The sequence below is a fragment of the Schistocerca americana genome, chromosome 5 (genome assembly GCF_021461395.2).
Source record: "Schistocerca americana isolate TAMUIC-IGC-003095 chromosome 5, iqSchAmer2.1, whole genome shotgun sequence".
NCBI lineage: Eukaryota > Metazoa > Arthropoda > Insecta > Orthoptera > Acrididae > Schistocerca > Schistocerca americana.
In genome coordinates this window covers 247,357,760-247,385,638 of record NC_060123.1, presented here as the reverse complement: position 1 = coordinate 247,385,638, position 27,879 = coordinate 247,357,760, and the positions used below count along the sequence as shown (strand labels likewise).

General features: G+C 42.6%; 1 protein-coding gene across 1 annotated transcript in view; it reads left to right on the top strand.

Annotated features, from left to right (window-relative positions):
- LOC124616294 (probable glutamate receptor) overlaps positions 1-27,879 on the top strand; it is a 111,136-nt gene that overhangs the window by 66,017 nt on the left and 17,240 nt on the right. The window contains exon 5 of the mRNA XM_047144597.1: positions 7,650-7,903. Coding sequence (XP_047000553.1) covers positions 7,650-7,903 — 254 coding nt within the window. The remainder of the gene's footprint in view (positions 1-7,649; positions 7,904-27,879) is intronic.

The following is a 27,879-nucleotide window of genomic DNA, read 5'->3' as shown; positions in this document are numbered from 1 at the left end:
GCAATAAGCTTTCAGATTTTTATGCACCAATAAGGGACGTTTTCCAGGCATGTCATAAGCATAATACTCTCGGAAGAACTCATTGCTGTCCGCATCAAGAGCGTCACCCACCAACATTCTGTATGGTTTCTCTTTTCTACTACCCTGTCATAGTATTTCCAGTTTGGGAAGGGCTTTCCAGTATGCTGTGGCACCTGAGTGACAGATTTTGTTTCCCATTTTGTTAAACAGCAGGAAATAGTTGTGCCGTCGTAGTGTGACAATACTCGTAGATGCGATGTGCAACCGTCCCTTTGTTTCTCGGCGTTTATTTCCGGATCTCGAACAGCCAATGCGATTAGAACTGACGTGAACACTGACTTCAGTCAAGGCCATTTGGGTACATGTTTTCATTTCAGGAAAGCCACCACTTCTTATGTTATGTAATAATTTGAACTTTTATCTGTGCTAGGTACACTGTGGTGTGGTCATATGATATCCAAACGGATATGATTTACAATCGCTAAACTCTTCTATCCAAATAGTCCTTGCCTGTTTCGGAAGTTTATTCGGTCTTCCGAAGTTGTTTCACCGCGGAAAATCGTAGCACTGTCCCTCCTTTCAATCGTCGTACGAACGTCGAAATGGAAGATATTGAGATAACAAATCGCGGAATAAAAGTAACTACAATCATTTGGTAGTGGAAAGGCGTCAGGACCAGATGAGATACCTATAAGATTCTACAAAGTTTATGCGAAAGAACTTCCTCCCTTTCTAGCAATAATTTATCGTAGATCGCTTGAGCAACGAAAGGTACCTAACGACTAGAAAAAAACGCAGGTCATCCCAGTTTTGAAGACAGATCAACACAATTGTAGACCTATATCGTTGACGTCAATCTGTTTTAGGATTGTGTAACATATTTTATGCTCAAGAATTACGACGTTTCTGGAAAATGAGCATCTCCTCTAAAAAAATCGACATGGGTTCCGTAAACAGAGATCCTGCGAAACTCAGCTCGCTCTGTTCCTCCATGAGATCCACAGCGCAGTGGACAACGGCGCGCAGGTTGATGCCGTGTTCCTTGACTTCAGCGAGGCATTTGACACCGTCCCGCGTTGCCGTTTAATGAAAATAATACGAGCTTAAGGAGTATCGGAGCAGACTTGCGATTGGATTCAAGACTTTCTTGCAGACAGAACTCAACACGTTCGTCTTAACGGAACAAAATCGACAGATGTAAAGGTAATATCCGGAGTACCATAGAGAAGTGTGATGGGACCGTTGCTGTTTACAACATATATAAATAAATGGTAGGCTCCATATGGTTCCCAATCAGTCAAGCCAACAAGTTCCAGAGAATATATATATATATATATATATATATATATATATATATATATATATATATATATATATATATGTTATGAAATACTATAATTTTAATAAAGTAGCAATTAAGTTGTTATTGTTGCCTGTACATCATTATGTTTCACATTACATTTATTGTTTCAAAATCTTTGGTGTAACATTTTATAATAATCTGAGCACAACTAGCATGAAGCATTTTTAAGCTAGTCAACAAAGTTGAAAACCTATATACTTTCCTTTTATTTGGAACTGCCCTAAACACACAGCAAATAAAATTAACCTCGAAAGACAAATATTGAGACAGATACTTGCACAAAAATAAAAATAGAACACTGAAGACAAATATGATCACATGACTGCACTATTAGTGCAAGTGTTAGAGAACCCTGCAAAACACTTATTCTGCAGCACCAGTATTTGATCATTATATTTTACTGCACTTTGTATGTCATTTCTTCTTCTCATTTTTATTTTTGATGTATCTTTCCGCGTAGAGGGCGAGTTTTCTTTGCAGCGCCCCTTATGGTTTCTCGCTGTCAGTCAATTCTCTATGTATTACTTTATGTTTGACCTGTGCTTTAGGCAGTGTTACTACTCAGGGACCATATACATTGAAAGGTAAATTTGAATGTGCATTTTAAATGGTTTAATGCGTCAATATACATTTAATTGGTTTTACGTTGCTTTATGTACATTTATTCATTTGGTCACTGTTATTAATTATTTTTATTCTTGTATTTGTGGCACCGATGATGGCTGTTAATTAGTTGAAATCGATTTGCATAAGTAAATAAAGAAAACATGATTTTGCGACTGGTTGCTGCTTGTTTGGTAATATATAAATGATCTAGTAGAAAGCGTTGGATCCTCTTTAAGGCTATTCGCTACCAAAGTAGCAACGCCAGAAGATAGTAAGGATTTGCAGAACGACCTGTAGAGAGTTGATGAATGGTGCAGGCTCTGGAAGTTGATCCTGAACGTAAAAATATGTAACATATTGTGCATACATAGGAAAAGAAATCCACTACTGTACAGCTGCACTATTGATGACAAACAAATGGAGACAGGGTATGCCGTAAAATTACTAGGGGTAACCATCCAGAGCGTCCTCAAGTGGAATGACCACATAAAACAGATAGTGGGAAAAGCAGACACCAGACTCAGATTTATCAGAAGAATCTTAAGGATGTAAAACTCATCCACGTAAGAAGTGGCTTATAAGGCGCTTGTTCGCCCGATTCTTGAGTATTGTTCATCTATATGAGATCCCTATCAGGTAGGACTGATAGAGGAGATAGAGAAGGTCCAACGAAGAGCGGCGTGTTTCGTGACGGGATCGTTTAGCTAGCGAGAGAGCGTTACGGAGATGCTAAACTCCACTGGCAGACGATACAAGAGAGGCGTTATGCGTTACAGAGAGATTTACTGTTGAAATTTGGGGACAGCACTTTTCAGAAGGAGTCGAACAACATATTACTTCCCGCCACAAACATTTCGCGCGTTGACCACGAGGAGAAAATTCGAGAAATTAGAACCAATACGAAGGCTTACCGACAATCATTCTTCCTACGCAGTATTCGCGAGTAGAACGGGGTTGGAGGGATCAGTGGTACCGAAAGTACTCTGCGCCACACGCCTTTAAGTGGCTTGCGGAGTATGATGCAGATGTAGATGAAGATCGTGATTAGTAAAATGCGTGGTTATCTTACACAACTCTCTGAGAATAATCCGATGTAAAATAGCCTTAAACCATCTCACCAATTGTACTGAATTTCAAGGGTGTCCTATCATACTCAGGCGAACAACGTTCATCAAGCATTCGCCGGGTCCCACGTGCACATCTACAAGACTGATTACTCTACAAAACGTTTCTTCACTCCTCTATTGACGGCGTGTTTGTAGTACTTTATGTAACATTCGACGTCTCTTAGGTGACCATGGAAGCAAAATCTGTCACTAACTACAAATCACTTTCTCCCAGACCTCCATACACCAACTGTGACAATGTTTTGTGCAATAGCTAACGTGAGTACTTGGTGATGTTTCATACAGTAAGCCTTCGTTACCTAATCTTACAGGTTTGCTTGTTAATGGTTGGGTTTAGTTCTCCCCAGCTTTTTCTCTTCACAGACATCAGGGACATTGGATCTGAGCACAGGTCTCTAATGTGAAATCCATGACAAAACGCACCAACTTGTTGGTCCCTACATTCATATCCTGTTCCATTTCAGTTGTTTCAGTCTACTGACTTAACTCCGACAGCAAATCTGTCGATATACTGTGTATTTCCATAATGACGCTCCAGACTATCAGTAAAGATGGACACCAGCGAAGGCATCACTACGCTGAGATCAAGAACTCTGGTCTGGTACACCTTGAGTCGAAAGTTGAGAAGCAAGGAGTGTTACTGCATAACTCTGCCGCTGAAAATCCCCATGTTATGGCTGTGAAAAGTCTGTGAGCTAATTCCTTGCAGCTGCTCCTATAGAATACAACTACACATAAATGTCGGATATTTTTATGCCGTCGTGCAACCTATCTGGCAAACTCGTACCTCATGGGGACACATATAACTAACGCACGCCTGTTTCTGGCATCTGCGAGCTGACTATGGTCAAATTACATCAGTCTTTCCTCACAGCCGTAAGTGCAATCGAAAAATGTGACTTTGAGTATATAGCTAGTCACTGTGCAGCGGGTGTGACTGATTGACGAAATTAGAATTTGGGGTTACCGTTTCAAAAATTTGTCTTATCGAGGCTTGTGAATTCGATAATTTGTTACATTTTGTAATTTCAAACAGGAATACCGTCTACAGCATGTTCTGTGAGTCGCAACGATTCAAGTCTGCGCGTCAATGATCAGAAATCTTCGGCCGCTTCTGAATAATATCTTCATAAATTTTCATGTTTGCAAGCTTACTATATTTTCTAAACTTTGACAACAACAACTTGAATCAGTATTTTTCCTCAGATAGCGCAATTTGTTACCACTGATTTCCGTAAACGTTTATCAAAATATGAGCTCAGCAATTCGACTGTGCCACGTAGGTCTACACACTCGCTACGGCTTTGGGAACCAGGATTCTCACACATGAGTCCCTTGCAGGTCTTGAGTACCAACTTTGCTGCCCCAACAAGAGTGTACAGCATGGCCCTGCCTCCTTATCTTATTTATACCTTTTGCTAAATAACAGAAGCACCTTCAATGTGACTGGCAACGTCACAAGTCATCAACACAGATTTGCAATGACCTTGTAGCTGTATACTGTCAACGATTTTTTTTCTTTATTGAGATTCGACTCCCCCCGAAAGGGGTGGGATGGCAGCAGCTTAGTACGCCGCTCTTCAGCCTACAGAATTTCTTAAAGAAATGAAGATAATAAATAATAAAAGCAGGCGATAAAATCGGCGACTTAAATGGTAAAATGGCGGAAAATTGGGGAACTTAAAACATAAAACAAAGGGTTGGCGATGCTAATAAAATACACAGGAAGCAGACAGGTAAAATAATACTCAGACAAATTAAAAAACACGACGACAGTCTGGTTTCTGTTCGCAAGAGATATAAAAATCATACCCAGCGACAGCATGATTCTGTTCATAACACTTTGGAAAAGACGCACAACACTGAATACACACTTAAAACACTGCATAAAAGAGCTGGCACAAAGATGACACACCACAGCCGAGGGCAGATGGGGGGAACCTGGACAGACGATAGGAAAGAAAAAGCAGAGGAAAAACGAAGTGGAGGGAGGGGGGAAGGAACCGACAGAGGACGAGGACTCACAAGAGGGGGGGGGGGGGCTGGGAAGACGCGAGAGGGAGTGGGGAAAGGCAGAGGAGGGGAATGCAAAAGGACTCGGGGGGGGGGGGGGAGGAGGAGAAAGGAGGCAGAGAGAGGGTAGGTGCGGAAAAAACAGGATGGAAGGGGAGGAGAGGGAGCCCAGGAAAAGGACAGAGGAGGGGGAGGTGAGGATCTGAGTTGATAGGAGGAATAAATGGAAGGAAAGAAGGCATCATTCGGGAGGGGGATTTGACGGAAGCCACCTTGGGAAAGGAGATGAGTGGTGTGGAGATGGAGGGTAGGGGGGACACAACAGTGAAGGCATGGCAGGGGGAGGAGAGGAGCAACCAGGGGGTGAGGGGGTTCAAGGTGGCGGGAGGTGTAGAGGATGCAGATATGTTCGAGGAAGAGGAGCAGATGGGGGAAAGGAATCAGGTCGTAGAGGATCCTTGTGGGGGACGGGAGGCGCATACGGAAGGCGAGGTGGAGTGCATGGCGCTCGAGGATATGGAGGGATGTCAACAATTAGTTAACACATCCTTATACACGCGAAGCGCACTTAACTGCACCTAAGAACATCGTGCTTTTGAAAGAAATACTCTCTTAGCTATTTAGAAATATCCCACAAGAGGCGTCCAACAAGGAATGCAACAGTTTTTTTTCTTGGCCAATCTCAGTTGAAAAAATGCGGAATTTGTTGTGGAACACCGCAGAATATTCCCACTTCAGCTCCTAGAGTTTCATGGAGTTCTGAGAGGTGACGGTGCTGTAGTAGCCTTCAAAATTGCCTTTGTAACGGAGTTGGGTTCCAAGTAGAGAGCTGTCATTGAGACTCTTTTGACGGGGAATCAGAGCGTCGCTGATATTTATTGGCGGTTGCAGAATGTCTATGGAGAACTGGCAGTGAACGAAAGCACGATGAGTGGTTGGGCGAGGCGTCTGTCATCATCACAACAAGGTCGTCGTGTACAGTCACCCACACACTGGCTGACCGCACACAGCTGTGACTCTTCCAATGCTGGAACGTGCGGACACTCTCATTCGAGGTGATTCACGGATCACGAACACCTCACTGCTCAAGTGGACGTTTTCGATTGTGGTGCTGACACACTCGTCCCCAAGTTGTGGTACTCAGAGGTATGTTCCCGCTGTGTTCCTCGGCACCTAACAGAAGACCTTAAAGAGCAACGAAGGGCCACCTGTGAACTACGATGTTGATATTGATAACTTTTGATCCAATTAGTGATGCAGGACGACATTTGCTCCGACGTCGACCAGTAGAGTAGTACCATGTGGGCATACAGGTCCTCCCAGTAACGTGGTATAAGACCTTCCGATTGAATGGAGATTATGTTGAAAAATAGGATTTTGTAGCTGAAAGATTGGGGCACAATATGGTGTATTGGAATCCTGAATAAAACCAATCTGCTATCAGAGAAAAAGTGTTACATCGTTATAGAGTGTCCGCACATTTTGCATATTTTGCGTGAGAGTGCCTGCGTCAGACGTCCTCTAAAAGGTGGCTAGGAAGATCGAATCTTGTTTCATGGTCAACTCGTTCTCCTTATCTGTAGTCACTTGGATTCTCTTTCTCGAGTCACGAGAAAAGTCTTGTGAACGAGACACTTGTCGAGTCTGAGGAGGAATTCCTCGCTAGAATTTTCACTGCCTGTGACACTGTGTATGTGTAAGCAACCACAAAGAACTTGACGCGACGACGTCATGTCTGCATATAAGCTGGGAGATTCCATTTTGAAAAACTGTTCTCAGTATACTAGTTTCTACAATGTACTAATTAGTTTTCGTATGCTAATGGAAAATCTAAATTTACACGTCCTCATTTATAGCTTTCGACCGGTAGTTTACGAACTAGGGCTCACTATTTCAAATTGGCACGATTTCATTCACCATCCTGTGAGGGAATCCAATGAGAGCTGTTGTACGTACTGCGAATGACCAAGGTGAACTTTCCAAATTTCCACACTTGAAGCAAAGATGAGATCTGCACAAAAACTCGAGGCGCTATGGTCTTTTAAGTAACGACCAGTGAGAAAGCGCGTTGAAAAGACTCTGGACTCATATTCGGGGTGACAGCGGTTTAGATCCCTATTGAACCATCCAGACTTTGGTTTTATATGGTTTCCCTAAATCGGTTAAGACTCTCCTTCCAAATCAGAGTTTCTGCACCGTCTCGCTGTCGACACGACGTCCAACCCTAACCATCCTTCCTTCTTCTTTTTCCATATTTGAAGACATTTTACTAATAATTTTCCTAAAACCACGATGTATTCGATAATAATATATTATCAGTATGGTTCGGCATTTGATGCAATTTCGGCAACAAAGCAGAGATAGTCACAGAGGCCGGCTTCACTTATCACTCTCTTCATACCAAAGAATATTTCAGCTTGTTCGCAAAATCATTTTTTTGTGAAAATTGTAAATGGTACAGTAATAATATTAGAATAATGTAACAAAATAGAAATTACTTCTTTCTTGCCGATTTGCAGGATTCAAAAAATCCAGTCGACCGGAAGATTTACAAGCTGCACATAGAGGGCAAAGATATGCCTCGTACAGCAGCCGAAATGTTTAGAAGGCTGTGCAGCTCACAGAAGCACGCCGTGATGGCGTCCAAGACGAGGTATCTGCAGAGCAACAGCGACGTGCAGTGCCCAGTTACGTCAGTGCACGAGTCCAAAGCATTGCAAGAAGGTTTTGCATTCACAAAGAAGAATCCCTACCGAGAAGCCATTAATTACCAGTAAGTATAGACTCTCGTGGTACATTAATCATGGCAATCTTGATATTTTATCCTGTGAAAGTGGTTTCATGCGTTACGACCGTTGTTGTTGTTGTGGTCTACAGTCCTCAGACTGGTTTGATGCAGCTCTCCGTGCTACCCTATCCTGTGCAAGCTTCTTCATCTCCCAGTACTTACTGCAACCCACATCCTTCTGAATCTGCTTAATGTATTCATCTCTTGGTCTCCCTCTACGATTTTTACCCTCCACGCTGGCCTCCATTGCTAAATTTGTGATCCCTTGATGCCTCAGAACATGTCCTACTTACTGGTCCCTTTTTTTTTTGTCAAGTTGTGCCACATACTCCTCTTCTCCCCAATTCTATTCAATACTTCATCATTAGTTATGTGGTCTACCCATCTAATCGTCAGCATTCTTCTGTAGCAACACATTTCGAAAGCTTCCATTCTCTTCTTGTCCAAACTATTTATCGTCCATGTTTCACTTCCATACATGGCTACACTCCATACAAATACTTTCAGAAACGACTTCCTGATACTTAAATCTTTACTCGATGTTAACAAATTTCTCTTCTTCAGAAACGTTTTCCTTGCCATTGCCAGTCTACATTTTATATCTTCTCTACTTCGACCATCATGAGTTATTTTGCTCTCCAAATAGCAAAACTCCTTTACTACTTTAAGTGTCTCATTTCCTAATCTAATTCCCTCAGCATCACCCGACTTAATTCGACTACATTCCATTATGTAACGGTGTAACGACCGTTACACCGTTTTAAATTATATTTTTTGATCCGGAAAACCTACAGGAACGATTGGTAATGCAAATGATTTTGAGTTGCTACGATTAGAACAAAGGAGGAGACCATATTTGGTTGTAAAGACTGGTGATAAATGGAAGTACATAATGTATACAGTGTGGATAACGATAACTGAATCGAATTTTGTATGCAGTGTACACTAAACAGCAAACTGGCACCGCCATTTTGCAACAAGATCATTCGACAATATACACTGATAGCCAGAACATTATGACCGCCTGCCTAATAGCCAGTATATCCACCTTTGACACCAATAACAGTGGCGACGCGTTGTGGCGTGGAAGTAATGAGGCCTCGGTAGGTCCCTGGAGGGAGTTTGCACCACATCTGCACACATACGTCACCTAGTTCCCGTAACTTCCGCGGAGGGGGCCGATGAGTTCTAATGCCACCGTTCAATCACATCCCATACGTGTTTGATTGGGTTCAGATCTGGTGAGCTGGGGAGTCAGCACATCAATTGGAACGCAACACTGTGTTCTTTGAACCACTCTGTCACACTCCTGACCTTGTGACATGGCGCATTATCTTGTTGAAGAACGTCGGGGAACGTGATTGTCATGAAAAGGCATATATGGCCTGCAACCAGTGTACGATACTCGTTGGACGTAATGGTGCCTTGCACGAAATCCACTAAACCTTGTCTCCGTCCCGCAGTACAGGTGTCGAGGAACTATTCCTCGGCGAGACGACTGATTCGAGCCCTCCCATCAGCATGATGAAGAAGGTATCGGGACTCATCAGACTGTGCAAGGCTATGACACCCGCCAACATCCAGTGGTCCAGTGCTGGTGATACGTGCCCATTTCAGTCATAGTTGCCGACGTCGTGGACTTAAAGTAACCTCTGGCGTGCCACAGGGGCGTGCTATGGACCATTGCTTTTCACACTAGTAGATAGTGTCGGAAGTTCCATGCGGCTTTTCGCGGATGATGCTATAGTATACAGAGAAGTTGCAGCATTAGAAAATTGCACCGAAATGCAGGAAGATCTGCAGCGGATAGGCACTTGGTGTAGGGAGTGGCAACTGACCCTTAACATAGACAAATGTAATGTATTGCGAATACATAGAAAGAAGGATCCTTTATTGTACGATCATATGATAGCAGAACAAACACTGTTAGCAGTTACTTCTGTAAAATATCTGGGAGTATGCGTACGGAACGATTTGAAGTGGAATGATCATATAAAATTAATTGTTGGTAAGGCGGGTTCAAAAAATGGTTCAAATGGCTCTGAGCACTATGGGACTCAACTGCTGAGGTCATTAGTCCCCTAGAACTTAGAACTAGTTAAACCTAACTAACCTAAGGACATCACAAACATCCATGCCCGAGGCAGGATTCGAACCTGCGACCGTAGCGGTCTTGCGGTTCCCGACTGCAGCGCCTTTAACCGCACGGCCACTTCGGCCGGCGGTAAGGCGGGTACCAGGTTGAAATTCATTGGGAGAGTCCTTAGAAAATGTAGTCCTTCAACAAAGGAGGTGGCTTGCAAAACTCTCATTCGACCAATACCTGAGTATTGCTCATCAGTGTGGGATCTGTACCAGGTCGGGTTGACAGAGGAGATAGGTTCAAAAATGGTTCAAATGGCTCTGAGCACTATGGGACTTAACTTCTGAGGTCATCAGTCGCCTAGAACTTAGGACTAATTAAACCTAACTAACTTAAGGACATCACACACATCTATGCCCGAGGCAGGATTCAAACCTGCGACCGTAGTGGTCGCTCGGTTCCAGACTGTAGCGCCTAGAACCGCACGGCCACTCCGGCCTTCACAGAGAAGATAGAGAATTTCCAAATAAGAGTAGCGTGTTTCGTCACAGAGTTATTTGGTAAGCGTGATAGCGTTACAGAGATGTTTAGCAAAGTCAAGTGGCAGACTCTGCAAGAGAGGCGCTCTGCATCGCGGTGTAGCTTGTTCGAACGGTGCGTTTCTGGATGACGTATCGAATATATTGCTTCCCCCTACGTATACCTCCCGAGGAGATCACGAATGTAAAATTAGAGAGATTCGAGCGCGCACGGAGGCTTTCCGGCAGTCGTTCTTCCCGCGAACCATACGCGACTGGAACAGGAAAGGAAGGTAATGACAGTGGCACGTAAAGTGCCCTCCGCCACACACCGTTGGGTGGCTTGCGAAGTATAAATGTAGATGTAGATGTTAGCAATGGCACATGTATGGATCGTCGGCTGCGGAGGCCCATCATTAGGAGTGTTCGGTGCACTGTGTCAGACACACTTTTACTCTGCCCGGAATTAAAATATGATTTTAGTTCCGCCACAGTTCGCCACTCGTCTATTTTTACCAGTCTACAACGTCATGCATCCGCAATGAGGGGTGGCCACCCATCTCTCACGTCTTGAACACACTCACAACAGCACTCCTCGAACACCTGACAAGTCGTGCAGTTTCCGAATTGCTCGTGCCGAGCCTCCGGGACATCATAATCTGACCTTAGTCAAACTCAGACCGATCACACGCTCACTGATACTACATGCATCATGTATGTGTCTGACTAGCGGCCATTCCTCACCTGGTGACGCTGCTATCTCATGGGCGGATTTATACCGATATGTCGGTGGTCATAATGTTCTGGCTGATCAATGTATGTCTGCAATGAGTCTGAGACATTTTGTTTGTAGAGCAGAACACACTGCATAAAGACCACATAAAAGAGGCAATTGCTCACACAGTTGACATTTATTTAAAAGCGGTTACAAGAAGTGCAAGTGGTTGTTTTACATCGACTTGAAACGCGATGTCTAAGTGCAGTAATTGATCCTGGATATCTGATCATGTATATATTACGAAACCAGTCATATGAGCAATAAAGTCATTCCTTGCTTGATGGCTGACTTTTACCATTGCGGCGCAGTCAGCCTGAATGGGGAACTACTGATGATTATAATAATGGTCTCCTGCCTCCTTCATGACGTTATGTCACATTTATATTATAGAAATTAAAACATTCTCGAAAATCTTGGAATGCGTGGACCGGTATCTTTCCGCTATCAACGTCGATAACAAGCAAAACTGGTCGAGATCCTCGATTCTCGGAATGGATTAACTGTCTGTATACGTAATTAAATTTGTAACGATCCTCAGAGTACGAGTCCTACTAGCAAGAGGGTAATTTTTCGTTTTAAGGATTCTGCAATTCAAGAGTATTTTTCGTCAGACATGTTTCGCATATACACTGAAGCGCCAAAGAAACTGGTACAAGCATGCGTATTCGAATACAGAAATATGTAAACAGGCAGATGATGGCTCTGCGGTCTGCAACGCCTGTATAAGACAACAAGCGTCTGGCGCAGCTGTTAGATCGGTTACTACTGTTACAATGGCAGGTTATCAAGATTTAAGTGAGTTTGAACGTGGTGTTACAGTCGGCGCACGAGCGATGGGACACAGCGTCTCCGAGGTAGCGATGAAGTGGGGATTTTCCTGTACGAGTGTCCCGTGAATATCAGGAAATCGGCAAAACATGAAATGTCCGACATCGCTGAGGCTGGAAGAAGACCCTGCAAGAACGGGACCAACGACGACTGAAGAGAACCGTTCAACGTGACAGAAGTGCAACCATTCCGAAAATTGCTGCAGATTTCGATGCTGGGCCATCAACAAGTGTAGCGTGCGAACCATTCAACGAAACATCATCGATATGGGCTTTCGGAGCCAAAGGCCCACTCGTGTACCCTTGATGACTGCACGACACAAAGCTATACGCCTCGCCTGGGCCCATCGGAAACATGTTGCTTGCACCAAGCGAGGTGGCGCAGTGGTTAGCACGCTGGACTCGCATTCGGAAGGACGTCAGTTCAATCTCGGGACCAGCCATCCTGATTTAGGTTTTCCGTGTTTTTCCTAAATCACTTCAGGCAAATACCGGGATGGTTCCTTTGAAAGGGCACGGCCGACTTCCTTCCCCATCCTTCCCTAATCCGATGTGACCGATGACCTCGCTGGTTGGTCATCTCCAGCAAATCAACCCTACCCAACCATGCTGCCTGGATGGACGAGTCTCATTTCAAACTGTATCGAGCGTGTACGGGTATGGAGACGACCTCATGAATCCATGGACCCTGCATGTCAGCAGGCGACTTTTCAAGCTGGTGGAACCTCTGTAATGGTATGGGACGTGTGTAGTTATGAGACCCCAGATACGTCTAAATACGATTCTGACAGATGACACGTACCTAAGCATCTTGTCTCATCACCTGCGTGTCCATTGTGCATTCCGACGGACTTGGCCAATTCCAGCAGGACAATGCGACACCCTTGACGTCCACAATTGCTACATAGTGGCTCCAGCAGCACTCTTCTGAGTTTAAACGCTTCCGCTGGCCACCAAACTCCCCAGACATTAATACTGAGCATATCTGGGATGCCTTGCAACGAGCTGTTCAGAAGAGATCTCCACTCTATCGTACTCTTTTGGATGTATGGACAGCGCAGCAGGATTCTTGGTATCAGTTCCTTCCACCACTACTTCAGACATTAGTCGAGCCGATGCCACGTCGTGTTGCGGCACTTCTGCGTTCTCGCGGGGGCACTACACGATATTAGGCAGGTGTATCAGTTTCTTTGGGTCTTCAGTGTATTTACAAACCATCTTCTGCGGTCATTCTGCAGTGGTGGTATATATATATATATATATATATATATATGTGTGTGTGTGTGTGTGTGTGTGTGTGTGTGTGTCTCCATATTTTGATATTTACAGAATAAAAGCAATACTTATTTATGTAATTGGTTTCCAATCTACTTAGTGTTTTTACACCTTGTTCACATTTACTGAAGTCCACTTCTTCCCTTCATTCTTAGTCGAGGTTCAAGTACACTATAACATGGTTGCACATACAATTTTTGTAACTTTTCGCCTTTATTTTTTCTCGTACTGTATTTGTTTTTTCCACTTCACCTCACTTTTGTAATATTCACAAGAGAACCAATATTGTAGGTTCGCACGTTAAACCGCTCAGCACAGTATTTATGTCTATTCCTTTGTTTTCTGTGTAGGTTGTGAGTATTGCCAACCTTGTGAATGCATTGCTTTAGAATTTAGTCGTATAGAGTGAGAGAGAGTATGTGGAAGACGTTTTAGATATTCAGTAGAGATGTTAAGTAGTGAAGGACGAGGAAAGGGAAGGGAGGTGATAATGATTATTAGATTTTGGGGGAGGCAGTTACTGTAGGAGCAAAACTGGATGGAGATATTACTAAGTATGGGAACTGAATAGAGTCCTGCAGTAGCATGGCCCGTCCTGGGGCCTTCACGCTCCAGTGTGAGCGAGAGCGCGAATACGCTTCGCGAACGACATATACGTTGCGAATCTGCAGTGTGCGCATGCGCGATGTGTTTTGCTTACAAGGAGACCGTACTTGTCCTCATCGATTTGATTCGTGTTCATAGGATGTGTAGATAATGGCTAGGACTTCAACATATGAAAACAGGAAGGCACAACTCTTAACCGTTTTCGAGAAAATCGAGTTTGAAAGTTTTAGGTGTGCATATAATGCTAATGTTTAGTCGTTGGCACCCAACCGGTCCGTAGCTGACAGAATTAGCTTTTCTTTCATAAGACGGTGGATCGAATCTCGCTCCCGTTACTGTTTTTTTTTTTTTCCTTCGTTCCCACGTAATTCTGACAACAGGTTTATTATGAGTGTGGAAATTATTAGTAGCTAAGGAACCGTTAACTATTAATATAATGTTCATCAGGTACGTTCGGGTTTTCTCTAACATTTTGGAAGCAGTTTATCATTATAACCGCATTCCTGCAGTTACTTTTCAACTCACCATGTGCCCATTTTCCAGGTATGGATACAGGTACAGTACTACTCACCGTATGAACCCATTTTCCCCGTAAGCCTGCAGCTACTTTTGGCCCATCAGAAATAGTTGTATATGCACAAACTACTTTCGGTTGTTGGAGAGAGAAAGGGAACAGCGTTAACAAACACGAAGAATACTTTGTTCGTGTGTTAGCTCTCGAGGAACTCGCACGTCAACGCTCCAAGATGTCCGATTTTACTAGTAAGGGAACGTGAACCTGATCGTGAAGCCGAACCGCTTTACAGTGCAGTTTCAAAAGTACGATTAAAAACGGCTTTTGTGTACAGTGAACAGCTCCTTCTTCAAAACAATCTCATCGCTTCGCAACCTTCTGTGGTAATAACACAAGAACACATGGAAATTGGAGAAGAAATATTTCGCAGAATTTTCGAAATGCCAGCGGAGAAACAACTTGTAGTATAAGACGAACTAATTATTCACCAAGACATCGATGAAGAGGATGTGTCCGAAGAAACTGAAGAAGTAGCTTCGTCTTCATAGGACTATTACGAGGCCGAAGAGAGGCAGTCGTAAATGGACAGCGATTACATTCCGCTATAAACAAGGTCGTCAATCTAGCATGGGAACATCCAGGATGGAGTTTGGCCACTCTTCGTAGAAGGGGAGCTTCAAGCCTGAAAAGTATGAAATGTTTGAAAAGATGGGGAGAACATATAAGACAAGATAGAACAAGGCCTGAACAACTTAAAAAAAAGAGTTCGTGGACCTGTGATCGATTCACAGAAGCTCGAGAATGTAATCAGGAGGTGACGAGCTGAAACCTGCATCAAGCTTCTGCTCGTGGGTCGCGCTCTTCAAACGAAGACATCCCGTTCGTCGGAGCCAAATCTCCAGATATGTATGCGAGAGATAAAACACTTCACTGCAGCAAATCTTTGATGCAGCAGCAAATTTCCGAACGCAGACTCGATACCTCATAGCCGGCCGTTGTGGACGAGCGGTTGTAAGCGCTTCAGTACGGAACCGTGTTGCTGCTGCGGTCGCAGGTTCGAATCCTGCCTCGGGCATCGATGTGTGTGATGTCCTTAGGTTAGTTATATTTAAGTAGTTATAAGTCTAGGGAACTGATGACCTCAGATGTGATGTTAAGTCCTACAGTGCTTAGAGTCATTTGAACCATTTTTTGACACTTGTACCGAAATACGACAAGGATTTTGTTATTAACAGTGATCGAACGGCTATTACACGTAGTACCTGATTTATTTACATCAATTGCAATACTATATACATACCGTACGATACTAATTTGTGAGTTTTTCTTTTAGGGTGTCAACATCAATCAATTTAAGACCCAATTCTCGCTGAACGTGACGCGAAGTTGGTTCTTGTGCAGCGAAAGGATATGCACAAGGTGACACATTCATATACTGCAGAACATGCTGTCACCCTATCTGAAAAATTGCTACCAACGGTCTTCGTTTGCTTGCAAGAGACCAGTGGCTCATTTGCACCAAAGATGTAAAAAGCAGCTGATGACACACAAATACAAAAAAGTTTATGACAACATCTTCAAAGTCCGGTACTCTCACAACAGCAATATACAGGAAATTTCTAATTGACGTCTTGAAGCCACGCGTGAACAAAGGACAAATTGTTTTGCTCCTCGATTCATGGGAAGGGCAAACGTACCCGATTTTGCACGACGAAATTTTTCAGTATAGACAGGGTCTGCCAAGGCAGTACTAAGGTAATTGCTCCAAACTGTACTCCTTTGGTGCAGCCCCGTTTATTTTTACAGCCAAGGGAAAAGCCTTATAAAACGACTACAAAATTGCTGGAATCTCATCGAACACAGCTGAGAGATAGCTTTAAGATAAGACTGCATAACAATTCATTCAACCATACACCATCAATTGTCTGCACCAGTATTTGATATGCCGCGAAACTGTGTGATGACCGAGAACCGTTTATGAAAGTAAACCAAGTTTGTTTTGCCGTAGAAACGTTGAAAAAACATGCTCATGCAAAAACTCGGTTTTCATTATGAGTGCTATATGCGACAATAATAATTGTTTTACATGTTTCTACGATCAGTATCGTCCTAATTCGTGCAGTGCTCCAGACGTGTCACAAATGTAGGTGCAATAATATCAATAAAAAGACTAACCTATTTTGATTCGAAATGGTCCTGTATCGTACTTCATTTCCAATGTTCTTACAAAAATATTTTGTTTATGCATTTTCCAGGATAAATATTATGCAAATAGTTGCGTGGGAATAAAAAAAGGCTCCAGCGGCGAGATGCGATCCAGGGACCCCGCGCTCATGAAACTATGCACTTAATCACTTGGAAATGGACTCCCTGCCAGATAGTTCATCCGAAACTGTAGATAAGCATGTTCGGTCAGAGAGTTAGTTGCCCTCTGTAATAAAAAAACTGAGTGAATGAATCAATGATGTAATTGAACGGGTATCATGGGACTTCTGCTCCGAACAAATGGAACTAACAATAACGGACAAAATGAGGTGAAAAAAGGTTAGCAACCACCAAATAGTATATATGTTACTGTAAAGGTAAGATGATTGGTAAATCCTGCAGTTTACCGGTATAACCTAACATTATCATCACAGTGTGATAATAGTCCGAAATTTCTTTTTACATTTCAAACTTTTAGCAAAAGATGTTGTTAAATCTTAGGATTTACGCAAGTGATTGCGGTACAGGTTCAGACATGCTTCTTTGTTGGTAATTTTTTGTTCTCAGGCGTTCACAGCAGCGTAGCATCAGTCTGTGTCTAGCATCGTGCGCGCATGTATGGTTATCTTTGGGTATCGTTTCAGTGCTACTGTTTCTTGTGCATCGTTGTATCAGAATAAGTGATGTTATACGTGACGCCTGCTAAGTGAAGTGAAAAGGCCGGACGGTGTGGCTGAGCGGTTCTAGGCGCTTCAGCCTGGAACCGCGCTGCTGCTACGGTCGCAGGTTCGAATTCTGCCTCGGGCATGGATGTGTGTGCTGTCCGTAGGTTAGTTAGGTTTAAGTAGTTCTAAGTTCTAGGGGACTGATGACCTTAGATGTTAAGTCCCATAGTGCTCAGAGCCATTTGAACCATTTTTTGAAGTGGAAAATGCAAAAACGGTTGCCAATAGAAAATCTGTTCACTACAGTTTGAAGCGATATTATGATCTTAACATCGGAGGTGAAGATAAACTCTTATCCATGTCTGTTGGAGAAAAAAAAAATCGTTGTTACGTTTGAAGTGAATCCGAGAGGCTCCTAAAGAAGGTCATCAGTTGCAAGCAAAGAAAATGAACGCGTCTTTATGTAATAAAATTCCAAAATTTTCAGTTGCACAGAATGTGACAGTTAAAGTACCGGATGTAGACCGGGAGAACCTAATGAAAAATCAATAACTGCAATGGTGATAAATATTCAGGGTGATGAATTTTAAGAGCTTGGTATCAAAACTGGTAAACTGAACTCATTGTACTCAGGAACTAGTTTACATTCTGCAACTAAAACTTAATAAGTGTCGAAGAAGTGGGCAGACAAGAAATTAGTGTATGAGAAGTGGTTGCCAAGCTACCTTTCGTTGGAGGAAAAATGTCGAGAAGGTACATTTATTTAAAACACTGTTCAACTAAAAAATGTTTGTGTAATTTTGTTCTGTGTTATGTAATTCTAAATGCCACAATAGTCAACTCTGTTGTGACAAAATTTAACATTCACGAAGTTACCTCTCTTACAACATTTTTGTTATAAATGTAACATTTTTCACTAATTTCAATACGAAATATTGTTCATTATAAACACAATTGAATGCATGAATACTTATATAATGTAATTTTACAATCAGTAGAAACTCTTTCAATAACTGCTAAGGTGTTTTTTTAATGAATCCGGTTTTACCACTTCATATGGGTAAATCCTAAGATTTACGAAAGTCTCTTGATAAAAGTTGGAAATCCATACATATAATAAGAAATTTCAGACTGTTACCACTCCACGATTTCAAATGTTAGGTTTTACCAGTAAATTTTAGGATTTACCAATGATCTTACTTTTACAGTAAGATATATACGCTTGCCTAAAACGTTCAGACTCGAATTTTCTCAAAAACGGTTGACGGGTGCGCCTTCGTCTTTACATAGGTTGAAGTCCTAGCCATGCTTACACACGCTCTCAACATGAATCAAATTGGTGAGGACAAATACGTATGGTCCCCTTGTTAGGACTAGACTTGAGCGAAATTTACGCGAATGATGGATAACGAATACAGATATAAAAATACAGATTTAATTAATATTCGTTATTCGTTAATAACAAATATTATCACAACATTATTCACTTACAAGAATAAAAACACTTATTCATTATCTGTGAATAAAAAGTGTTAAGAATAACAGATAAATCTGAAATCCAAATGCATTTTATCTCCATTTCTTTGCCATTTCACAAAATAATGTACTTTTCGTTTCTTTTGAATTAGTTTTCAGAACAACTCTTTTCTTTGACGTGCCATCAGAGAACTTATTTGATTTACGGAGATTTACCGTTGTGACAAAAAAGAAAATTCGTTCTACACATGCAGTGCGCTCCTGAAATCAGCTTTAATCATAACTTCGATATATGACTTTCAGCTCATAATCTTCTGCAGCAAAAATTGAGAAATCATCAATTATCCTGTAGTTTTGGCAAATAATTCGTTGTGATTCCACTTTAACTTCACTTCACGAATAACATTCCAAATAAAATCTTCTATTTACGTCTTAATGTCATTTGAATCTAGTGACCCGCTTTCTTTGACATTTCTTTGGATATTATATACTTATTTGTTTGTCGTAAGCCTCCGTCAGTCATGGACATCAATAATGTGAAATACTTGTTTTTAAATATTGGGTAAGACTTGAATGAAATAGTTGCAGTTGGTATAACAAAGCGAAAAAGTCTTTCAATTGTCTCTACACACTTTCACGATACATGAGCTGCAAGTAAGCTGCAATATTACGAACTCTTTTAAATATTCTAACCGGCGAGTATTTATTCTGGATGTTCACAAATTTTTAGATTCAGGTAAATTTTAGATTTGAAATTAATAGCGTCTGCTTTATAACAGTTATGCTTATTAAAAAGTTTATAAAACTATACCCACTGCCTATAATAATGATAGCAGTACTAATAAAAATAGTAATAATAATACGCTTAACTTGTCTAACAAATGAAAGAATTGTTTCTGTCGAAATTTTGTTGCTCAGTTCATAATAAATACAGTTTAAGACAGGAACGAAATAATGCGTATTCTTTCGGTACACTCCCTTTCTAGTTTCTGTCTAAGTGCTAGTTTGCGTGCTTTTTTATTTTTTCGGATAAATGTATAAGATCCGTAACACGTGTATTAGTCCACGAATTAACTTTCGAGCTGACATTCATATAGTCTTAGCTTGCACCAAAGCAACAAGTGTAGTACGCTTCTTTGTTAAATGTTCGCTTGTATTGACGCTTATTTGATTTCGTCACTTTCTCCATCATTAGATTTGGTCAGGGAGGCCCTAGTTCCTCTGCGGCTAACTTTTCCTGGTAATTTTCTTTTCCGTTAGCACTTAAAAACATATTCAACAGAGTTCATGATGACACTACACACGAAAGCCGAATTCTTCACTGTAAACAACCAACTCCTAACACAAACAGCTGTTTGCGGAAATGATTAAAATTTATGTAGTTATGTCAACTAATATGGTCACTTGACTACAATACAACTGAGGCGCTGAGAACAATAAGGGCCTGAACCACATTGTCGCCGATCCCGTGTTCAAGTGAATGTCAGAGGAAGGAGTGAGATAGCTTTTCGTGAATGTTCACATGTACAATATGGGCCAACAGCACAGATAAACCTGACTCACAATAAGATCTATAGATGTCAGAAGCATGAATAAATGATACAAACTCACAAGCAACGCTGATGTGCTTTGGGCCCTTACGGTTCTCGCCGCCTAAAAAGGGTTACTGCATGATAAACCCAAGACTTTAATACACTACTGGCCATTAAAATTGCTACACCACGAAGATGACGTGCTACAGACGCGAATTTTAACCGAAAGGAAGAAGATACTGTGATACGCAAATGATCAGCTTTTCAGAGCATTCACACAAGGTTGCCGCCAGTGGCGACACCTACAGCGTGCTGACATGAGGAAAGTTTCCAATCGATTTCTCATACACAAACAGCAGTTGACCGGCGTTGCCTGGTGAAACGTTGTTGTGATGCCTCGTGTAAGGAGGAGAAATGCGTACCATCACGTATCCGACTTTTATAAAGGTCGTATTGTAGCCTATCGCGATTGCGGTTTATTGTATCGCGGCACTGCTGCTCGCGTTAGTCGAGATCCAATGACTGTTAGCAGGATGTGGAATCGGTGGTATCAGGAGGGTAATACGGAACGCCGTGCTGGATCCCAACGGTCTCGTATCACTAGCAGTCGAGATAACAGGCATCTTATTCGCGTGGCTGTAACGGATCGTGCAGCCACGCCTCGATCCCTGAGTCAACAGATGGGGACGTTTGGAAGACAACAACCATCTACACGAACAGTTCGACGACGTTTGCAGCAGCATGGACTATCAGCTCGGAGACCATGGCTGCGGTTACCCTTGACGCTGCATCACAGACAGGAGCGCCTGCGATGGTGTACTCAACGACGAACCTGGTTACACGAATGGCAAAACATCATTTTTTTGGATGATTCGAGGTTCTGTTTACAGCATCATGATGGTCGCATTCGTGTTTGGCGACATCGCGGTGAACGCACATTGGATGTTTGTATTTGTCTTTGCCATACTAGCGTATCACCCGGCGTGATGGTATGGGGTAGCATTGGTTACACATCTCGGTCACCTCTTGTTCGCATTGACAGCACTTTGAACAGTGGACGTTACATTTCAGATGTGTTACGACCCGTGGCTCTACCCTTCATTCGATCCCTGCGAAACCCTACATTTCAGCAGGATAATGCACGACTGCATGATGAAGGTCCTGTACGGGCCTTTCTGGACACAGAAAATGTTCGACTGCTGCCCTGGCCAGCACATTCTCCAGATCTCTCACCAATTGAAAACATCTGGTCAATGGTGACTGAGCAACTGGCTCATCACAATACGCCAGTCACTACTCTTCATGAACTGTGGTATCGTGTTGAAGCTGCATGGCAGCTATACCTGTAAACGCCATCCAAGCTCTGTTTGACTCAATGCCCAGGTGTATCAAGGCCGTTTTTATGGTCAGAGGTGGTTGTTCTGGGTACTGATTCCTCAGGACCTATGCACCCAAGTTGCGTGAAAATGTAATCACATGTCAGTTCTAGTATAATATATTTGTCCAATGAATACCCATTTATCATCTGCATTTCTTCTTGGTGTAGCAATTTTAATGGCCAGTAGTGTATATTGTAACTCATTCACAAACCAAAAAACTAGGCTTCTTAATCAGTATAACTATAACATATACTGATGCCCGATCTAATTTTACTGTATAGTGAGTGAATTGACATATCTGAAGCATGTGTTACCATCTAGCGCGATTTATGTCAGGCGAACAGGGATAAAAGTCTGTTGCAACGTGTTACCACCTAGTTGCATTCACATAAACTTGCAGTATAGTGCTAAGAATTAGCTGTGCGCGCTGTGAACTGTGCACATTGCTATCAAATCTATATGTATTTGACCCATAAGGTAGTGATGTCACGCCAGTTGCGCATGCGCTAAAGCTCGTTCAGATGCGCACAATTGAAGATGTGCTCTCGACGCTGATGCCAAGTTTCAGGAAAAGTAATACCTAGCGCGGTAGATTTAGTGCCATATATTTGAGATAATGGCATCTATGTTATGTTTAATACCATTTGAAGAAAAGTAACCGATAAATCCACAGGGCATCAAAAGCTAGGGTCCTCACGTACTCTTGTGCTCTTACACAGCAGCCGTCACTGATTGGAACCCTTCGCCTCTTCCGAATTTCTTCAATCTCAAAGCTGTAAGTAACTGCACAGACGGATGTTGGACCGAAAAACTGTTCCATATTCTAACGGCAAGCTCGCTCAGGGTTAATCCTAAGACACTTTGGACGGCTGTGGACATCCAGCAGCATTCCATAAACGTTTTAGGAGCCTTTAGATTAAAAGTCTGGTGACGCTAATCGTCAGGAACCACAGATTTCTTGCTTGGTTCACACATTTTGTAGCACTACAATCACGAATTGCGTAATTATATGAAGGAACCATGCATCTCTGACAGTGTTAGCAATCTAAGAAAGGTGTTGAAGATTGAGAGTATTTGTCTGCTGCATTCACGTTGTTGGTTGCTGACATAGAGTCTTGCGTCATGTTAGCAGTTGGGAAGTGCAGACGTATTGGCACATTGAGTGATAGTTGAATTGAGCCGAGTTGGTAGTGTAAGGGCCATAAAGCACCAGGCAGGACCTCTGCGGCAGCTAATAAAATGGATGATGTGCATTGCAGCCCGCGCACTGGACCGCTGCGACAACCAGCTGGCTCCGCACTGCCATTGTGAGGAGGCTGTCTCGTGGAGAACACATGTGGCTGCTTTCAGTCTCTGTGCACTTCTCGAGGTTTTCACACATTCCTTGCATCCTGAACCAAATGCCCGTTTTCGACAGCTGGTAGGATCTGAGGGCATTTTCAGTTCTGGAGGGACGTATAATATGTCTTCAAATTTATAGATATTCTGGTACCGAGCGCCGCGGATTTCGAATCCACGCCAGACGGCATGGAACTCGATGACCACTAGAAGTCGCTGCAGCAGTCGCACCGTAAGCCATGGATGCATGCGCTCCTGGCCCTGAGACTGATGTGAAGGAGCCACTGTGGAACACGTGGTCTCAGTGGCCAATAGCGACATATCCTGTCTGTATTTAGGCGGCTGCATCTCACTCAGCGAGGCCAAGACCCAGGCGATCATTGTAGACAAAACCACCCCTTCCTTCCATCTCCTCGATTTCTAACTCACTATCTATGGCCGTCCTATCAACCTCACCCCCACCCTCACGCATCTTGGCGTCACCCCTGACTGTCGCCTCTCCTGGACCCCTCCATCTCCGGACGATCCAAGCCAAGGCACTCTCCCGACTATGCCTCCTCAAGCTCCTTTCTGGCTGCACATGGGGTCTGGACCCCTCCACACCTATAAATCCCTCATCCGCCCTGTCCTCTGCTATACCCATACTGCCTGGATCACCGCCCCTCCTAACTTCTACAAATCCTTTCAAATCCTGGAACACCATGTGCTCCACCTCACGTATCACATCTGCCTCCCCTCCTCCACGTGGATCCTGTATGACTTAATTCCGTTCCCACACCTCCTCCTTTTCCTCGAATGGATACAGATCCTTTACACCTCCCGCAAATTTGATCCCCCTTGTCTCTCCCATCCTTTCCCACTCCCGTCTGCTGCCGCACCTATACTCCCACATCCCACCCACTCTCCATCTTTCCACACTCCATACCCTTGCCCAAGGTGGCTTGCGTCAACTCCCCCTCCCTGATGATGCCCTCATCCCCTCCATCTACCCCTCCTACCAACTTTGATCCTCCCCTGCCCCCCCCCCCCTGTATTTTTCCTCCAGGGCACTCTCTCTCCCTTCTCTCCTTCCTTCCTCCCTCCCTCCCCTCCCCCCAGGCTCCACAACACCCCTACCCTCTCCCCTCCTCTTCCCTTCTCCTCTCCCACTGGCATCAACACCCACCTCCTCTCCCTCCTACCTGCACCTCTTCCCTTTGGAAGGTCACTGGCTTTGTGCATGAACAATGCATCTTCGTGCACCAGAGATCGTTGCCAGTGCACGTGTGTGTCTTCGCGTCAGTGCTTCAGTGTTTCTCCGTTTGTACTCCTCCGTTCACGTGTGTAAACTCGTTTTTCCCCGTTGTGTTTAGTGAAGAACGTTTTTTATTCAAACGGTGCGCCCGTGAATGGTTTCATTTATTTTGCTATGTCTGTCTCCCGTTTTTGTCCACCATGTTTGTTTTTCCGTCTTTCTGTTTCCTGTCTCTGTTCACTGTGGCCGAAGAGCGGCATACATAGGCCGCTGCCAGCCTACCTTTATTGTAAAGGTTTCAAAATAAGAATAAAAAAAAAAACTCAGCGAGGCAATCTGGTATTCGCGTTGATTCAGTTGACATCTCGCTTACAGACATCGTGTTTACGTTGCGTGTGCTTACTTCTCGTTAATGAGTGGGCGTTGTTTTGATTTCGTGTGGTTGTCTCTTGTGACCCCGTTGCTTAATACTTTGCTGTTGATCTCGGTGTCTTGCTCGGTTGTCTGTCGTCGTACCTGTCCTTCCATTCCCGTTCGTCCGTCTTGTTCGTTCGCGGGCCGCTCCTGTTGGTCGCGCCGCGTTTTCGTTAGCGGCAACCTCGCGACAGTTCCTTTCGCGATTACAACAGATATCTCTTTCTGGTGCATTAATTTGTGAGACACAGCATGCAATTATTGTTGCAATTGCAAATTCTTCCCGAACATCCACTAGGCGATGAAAAATTCTCCATTCTCCATTCATATGCCAGAGTGCCAAAAATACATTTTTTTATTGTTAAACTCCTTTCGCAATAAGGACGCATTAAGTTTTCAGATATACTAAATGCCTTGTCTCCGACAATGACGCACGTCGTCAATACTCCCTGGTTTGATATGTGGCTTTTTCCGGTATTTGTAAATTTTTACTACCGAGACTTGCAAAACTGATTGCATAAAAATAGATGAGTCACTATATTTTCTGCATGCTCAAACACCTATGTAAGTTAACTTATAATCCGCAGTGCATAAAGCAAGTAAAATAATAGAAAATAATTTTTACAATTATAATACAGTACCTTATAAGAAAAAAGGCACATTCCACGCCCATGGTGCTTGGCTGATCGGCCACGACTGACCGTCAGCTGGCTGCCTAAACTGGCCATTGCGGCTGCCCAGAGCATTATAGACTGTCCACCTGTAAGCAGTTTTGTATGTCATTTGCAACGCTGTAAATCACGTAAAGCTGTGCTCAACTTCAAGGATGGTTTCAGCACTGCAATGCTTTTCTAGGCATGGCAATGTGCCCTTGACTTCCTCCCACGCCTGAACAAACTTCTACAGTCAATTGGAGTGGGATATACATTTCAACACACACTACGAAACATGGTGCAACCTGACGTGGCATTGTTGTTGCTGTTATAGGTGAAAGAAGCGATGATAACAGAGATCGAACCCGAAGCCTAAGTTTTGTGGTCTGTAACTTAAACTACTTAGCCACAAGGGCTCATTTCTGGACAAGCCATTAATAAGTCATTTATGAAACAGATACTCAATTGAGCCAAGGGAACCAATACTTATTCTGTACAAGAAGTAAACAAAGAAAATACTGTGGCATTATATGTATAGGTTATTTAATTTACAGATAATTTGTTGGCGAGTAAATTTGTTTGAACGATCTACTCATTCGAATAATTATCCAGATAGAAGCTATTCGAATAATACCCATCCCTTTTCACCACTACACAAACACTACTTTTCTCTTTCTGTTCACATTATCAAATGTAACTAGTCCTGCTAGACTATGGTGTTGCTGGATTGAAGATTTTCTGTTAATTATAAACACAGTTGACAAATATAGTCTGTTGTCACAGTCCTCAATACAAATCTTTTTAATTCCTTATGTTCAAAATATGTTTAAATGGCAGTGCGATTTTAGCAGCTGACTGAAAGCGAGCATTAATTCATCGGCTATTATTTCTCGGGAATATACAGCTCCACAACTGAAACGATGGCCTTCAATAACATTCTACATTCGATTATAACTTTAATTTTCTTTATACCGTGGTAACGCTTGGTCACTCTCGGGTACACAGCACAAATTCTCCATAGAAAATACAGAAAATCGACAGCTAAAGATAAATTCTAATTGTAAATGTGTCTGGTCGCTTGCTGGGCCCATTAGTACCGCTAAGTTGTATCGAAGCTGTTCTGATAGAGTCTACGTTTCCTTACCCACGTGGCAAGGGCATGCGGCTGTTGTCCATCACTCCGTGAGTGACCGCACCGTGGTACCAAGTGACTGAATTTCCAGCCTCGTGCTTCCGCTTGCGGGTGCATAATGAGTGATGTAGACCAGTGCTAAGCACACGTGTTTGCCACGTGGGTGCCGTGCTCTGGAACTGAATGGGAGGGGTGGCAGTGACTGGGTGATGTATTTAGAGATGTGGTCATATCATGTCTGTATTTAAGATTATACTAAATCGTCTATTAATTTTAGAAGTGTGTGGCTTGCCATGTTTGTATCATCATTTGGGAGGTGTCTTTTCTGTTATGAATGTGTTAGTTTTCTTTTAGAGTGAGGAAATATTGTTTGTTGTTTATCTTTGCGATTTCCATTTCTGTGTGTCTTGTGGCAATTTTATATTAAGATTGGTGTAAGTGTTCAGCCAAAGCTGAATGATTTGTCAAATGAAAATATTTGGTTCCAGAGAAATTTTAAGGTCTCAAACATCTATTATGTATTTATACAGATGGAAGTGACGAATAAACATTTGTGTCAAGGCTGCACTTCGAACCCAGGTCTCCTGCTCACTATTATTTGTGAGTAGGAGACATGGGTTAGAATCATACCCTTGGCAGAAATTTTCATTCGTCGCTTCAGGCTGCATATATACATCGTGAATGATCTGTCCTGCACTTCCATATTCCTACATGCTCTTCATATCTTGTGTCAAACATTCTCTTGGCTTGACCTATGTGTTACATTTCACTTGATCTATTCCAATTTATAATAAAGCTCTGTTATTTTTATTGCCTTTGGCAAGTTCTTTCAATTGACATGTTGGTATGGTGAATTATTTTTATGCCTTTTCTCTGAAAATATTATACTTTCTGTGTGTGTGTTTGTAGTTGCGTATCATTGTATACCATCTTATGTTTTCTATTTCTTTCTCACTCTGTGTTGCTCCTGTTATTGTCTCTTGTAATTAGTTTGTGTGGAATTCTGCCTTGTGTTGATGATATCTGGTTTTTGCTCTTTTCTGTTTCTTAATTTTATTGTTTCACTGTGTCACTAAGTTTTCCTTGTATCCACTGTTTGTGTCTGTTTTTGTTGATTTTGGCTCCAGAGTTTGTGCTCTATTTAGTCGTTCTTGTGACTATTTGTATAATGATATTCATTTCCCTTTTTGGCGGTTTATGATTTTTTCTGGGATGTTTATTGTTTCTCTTACTGGTATTTTAGAATAAATGTTTCCTACATCAAACAAAAGGAGGATGGTCATGTCTGAAACCTGAATGTCTTATATGTATTGAATTAATGGTATAATGTTT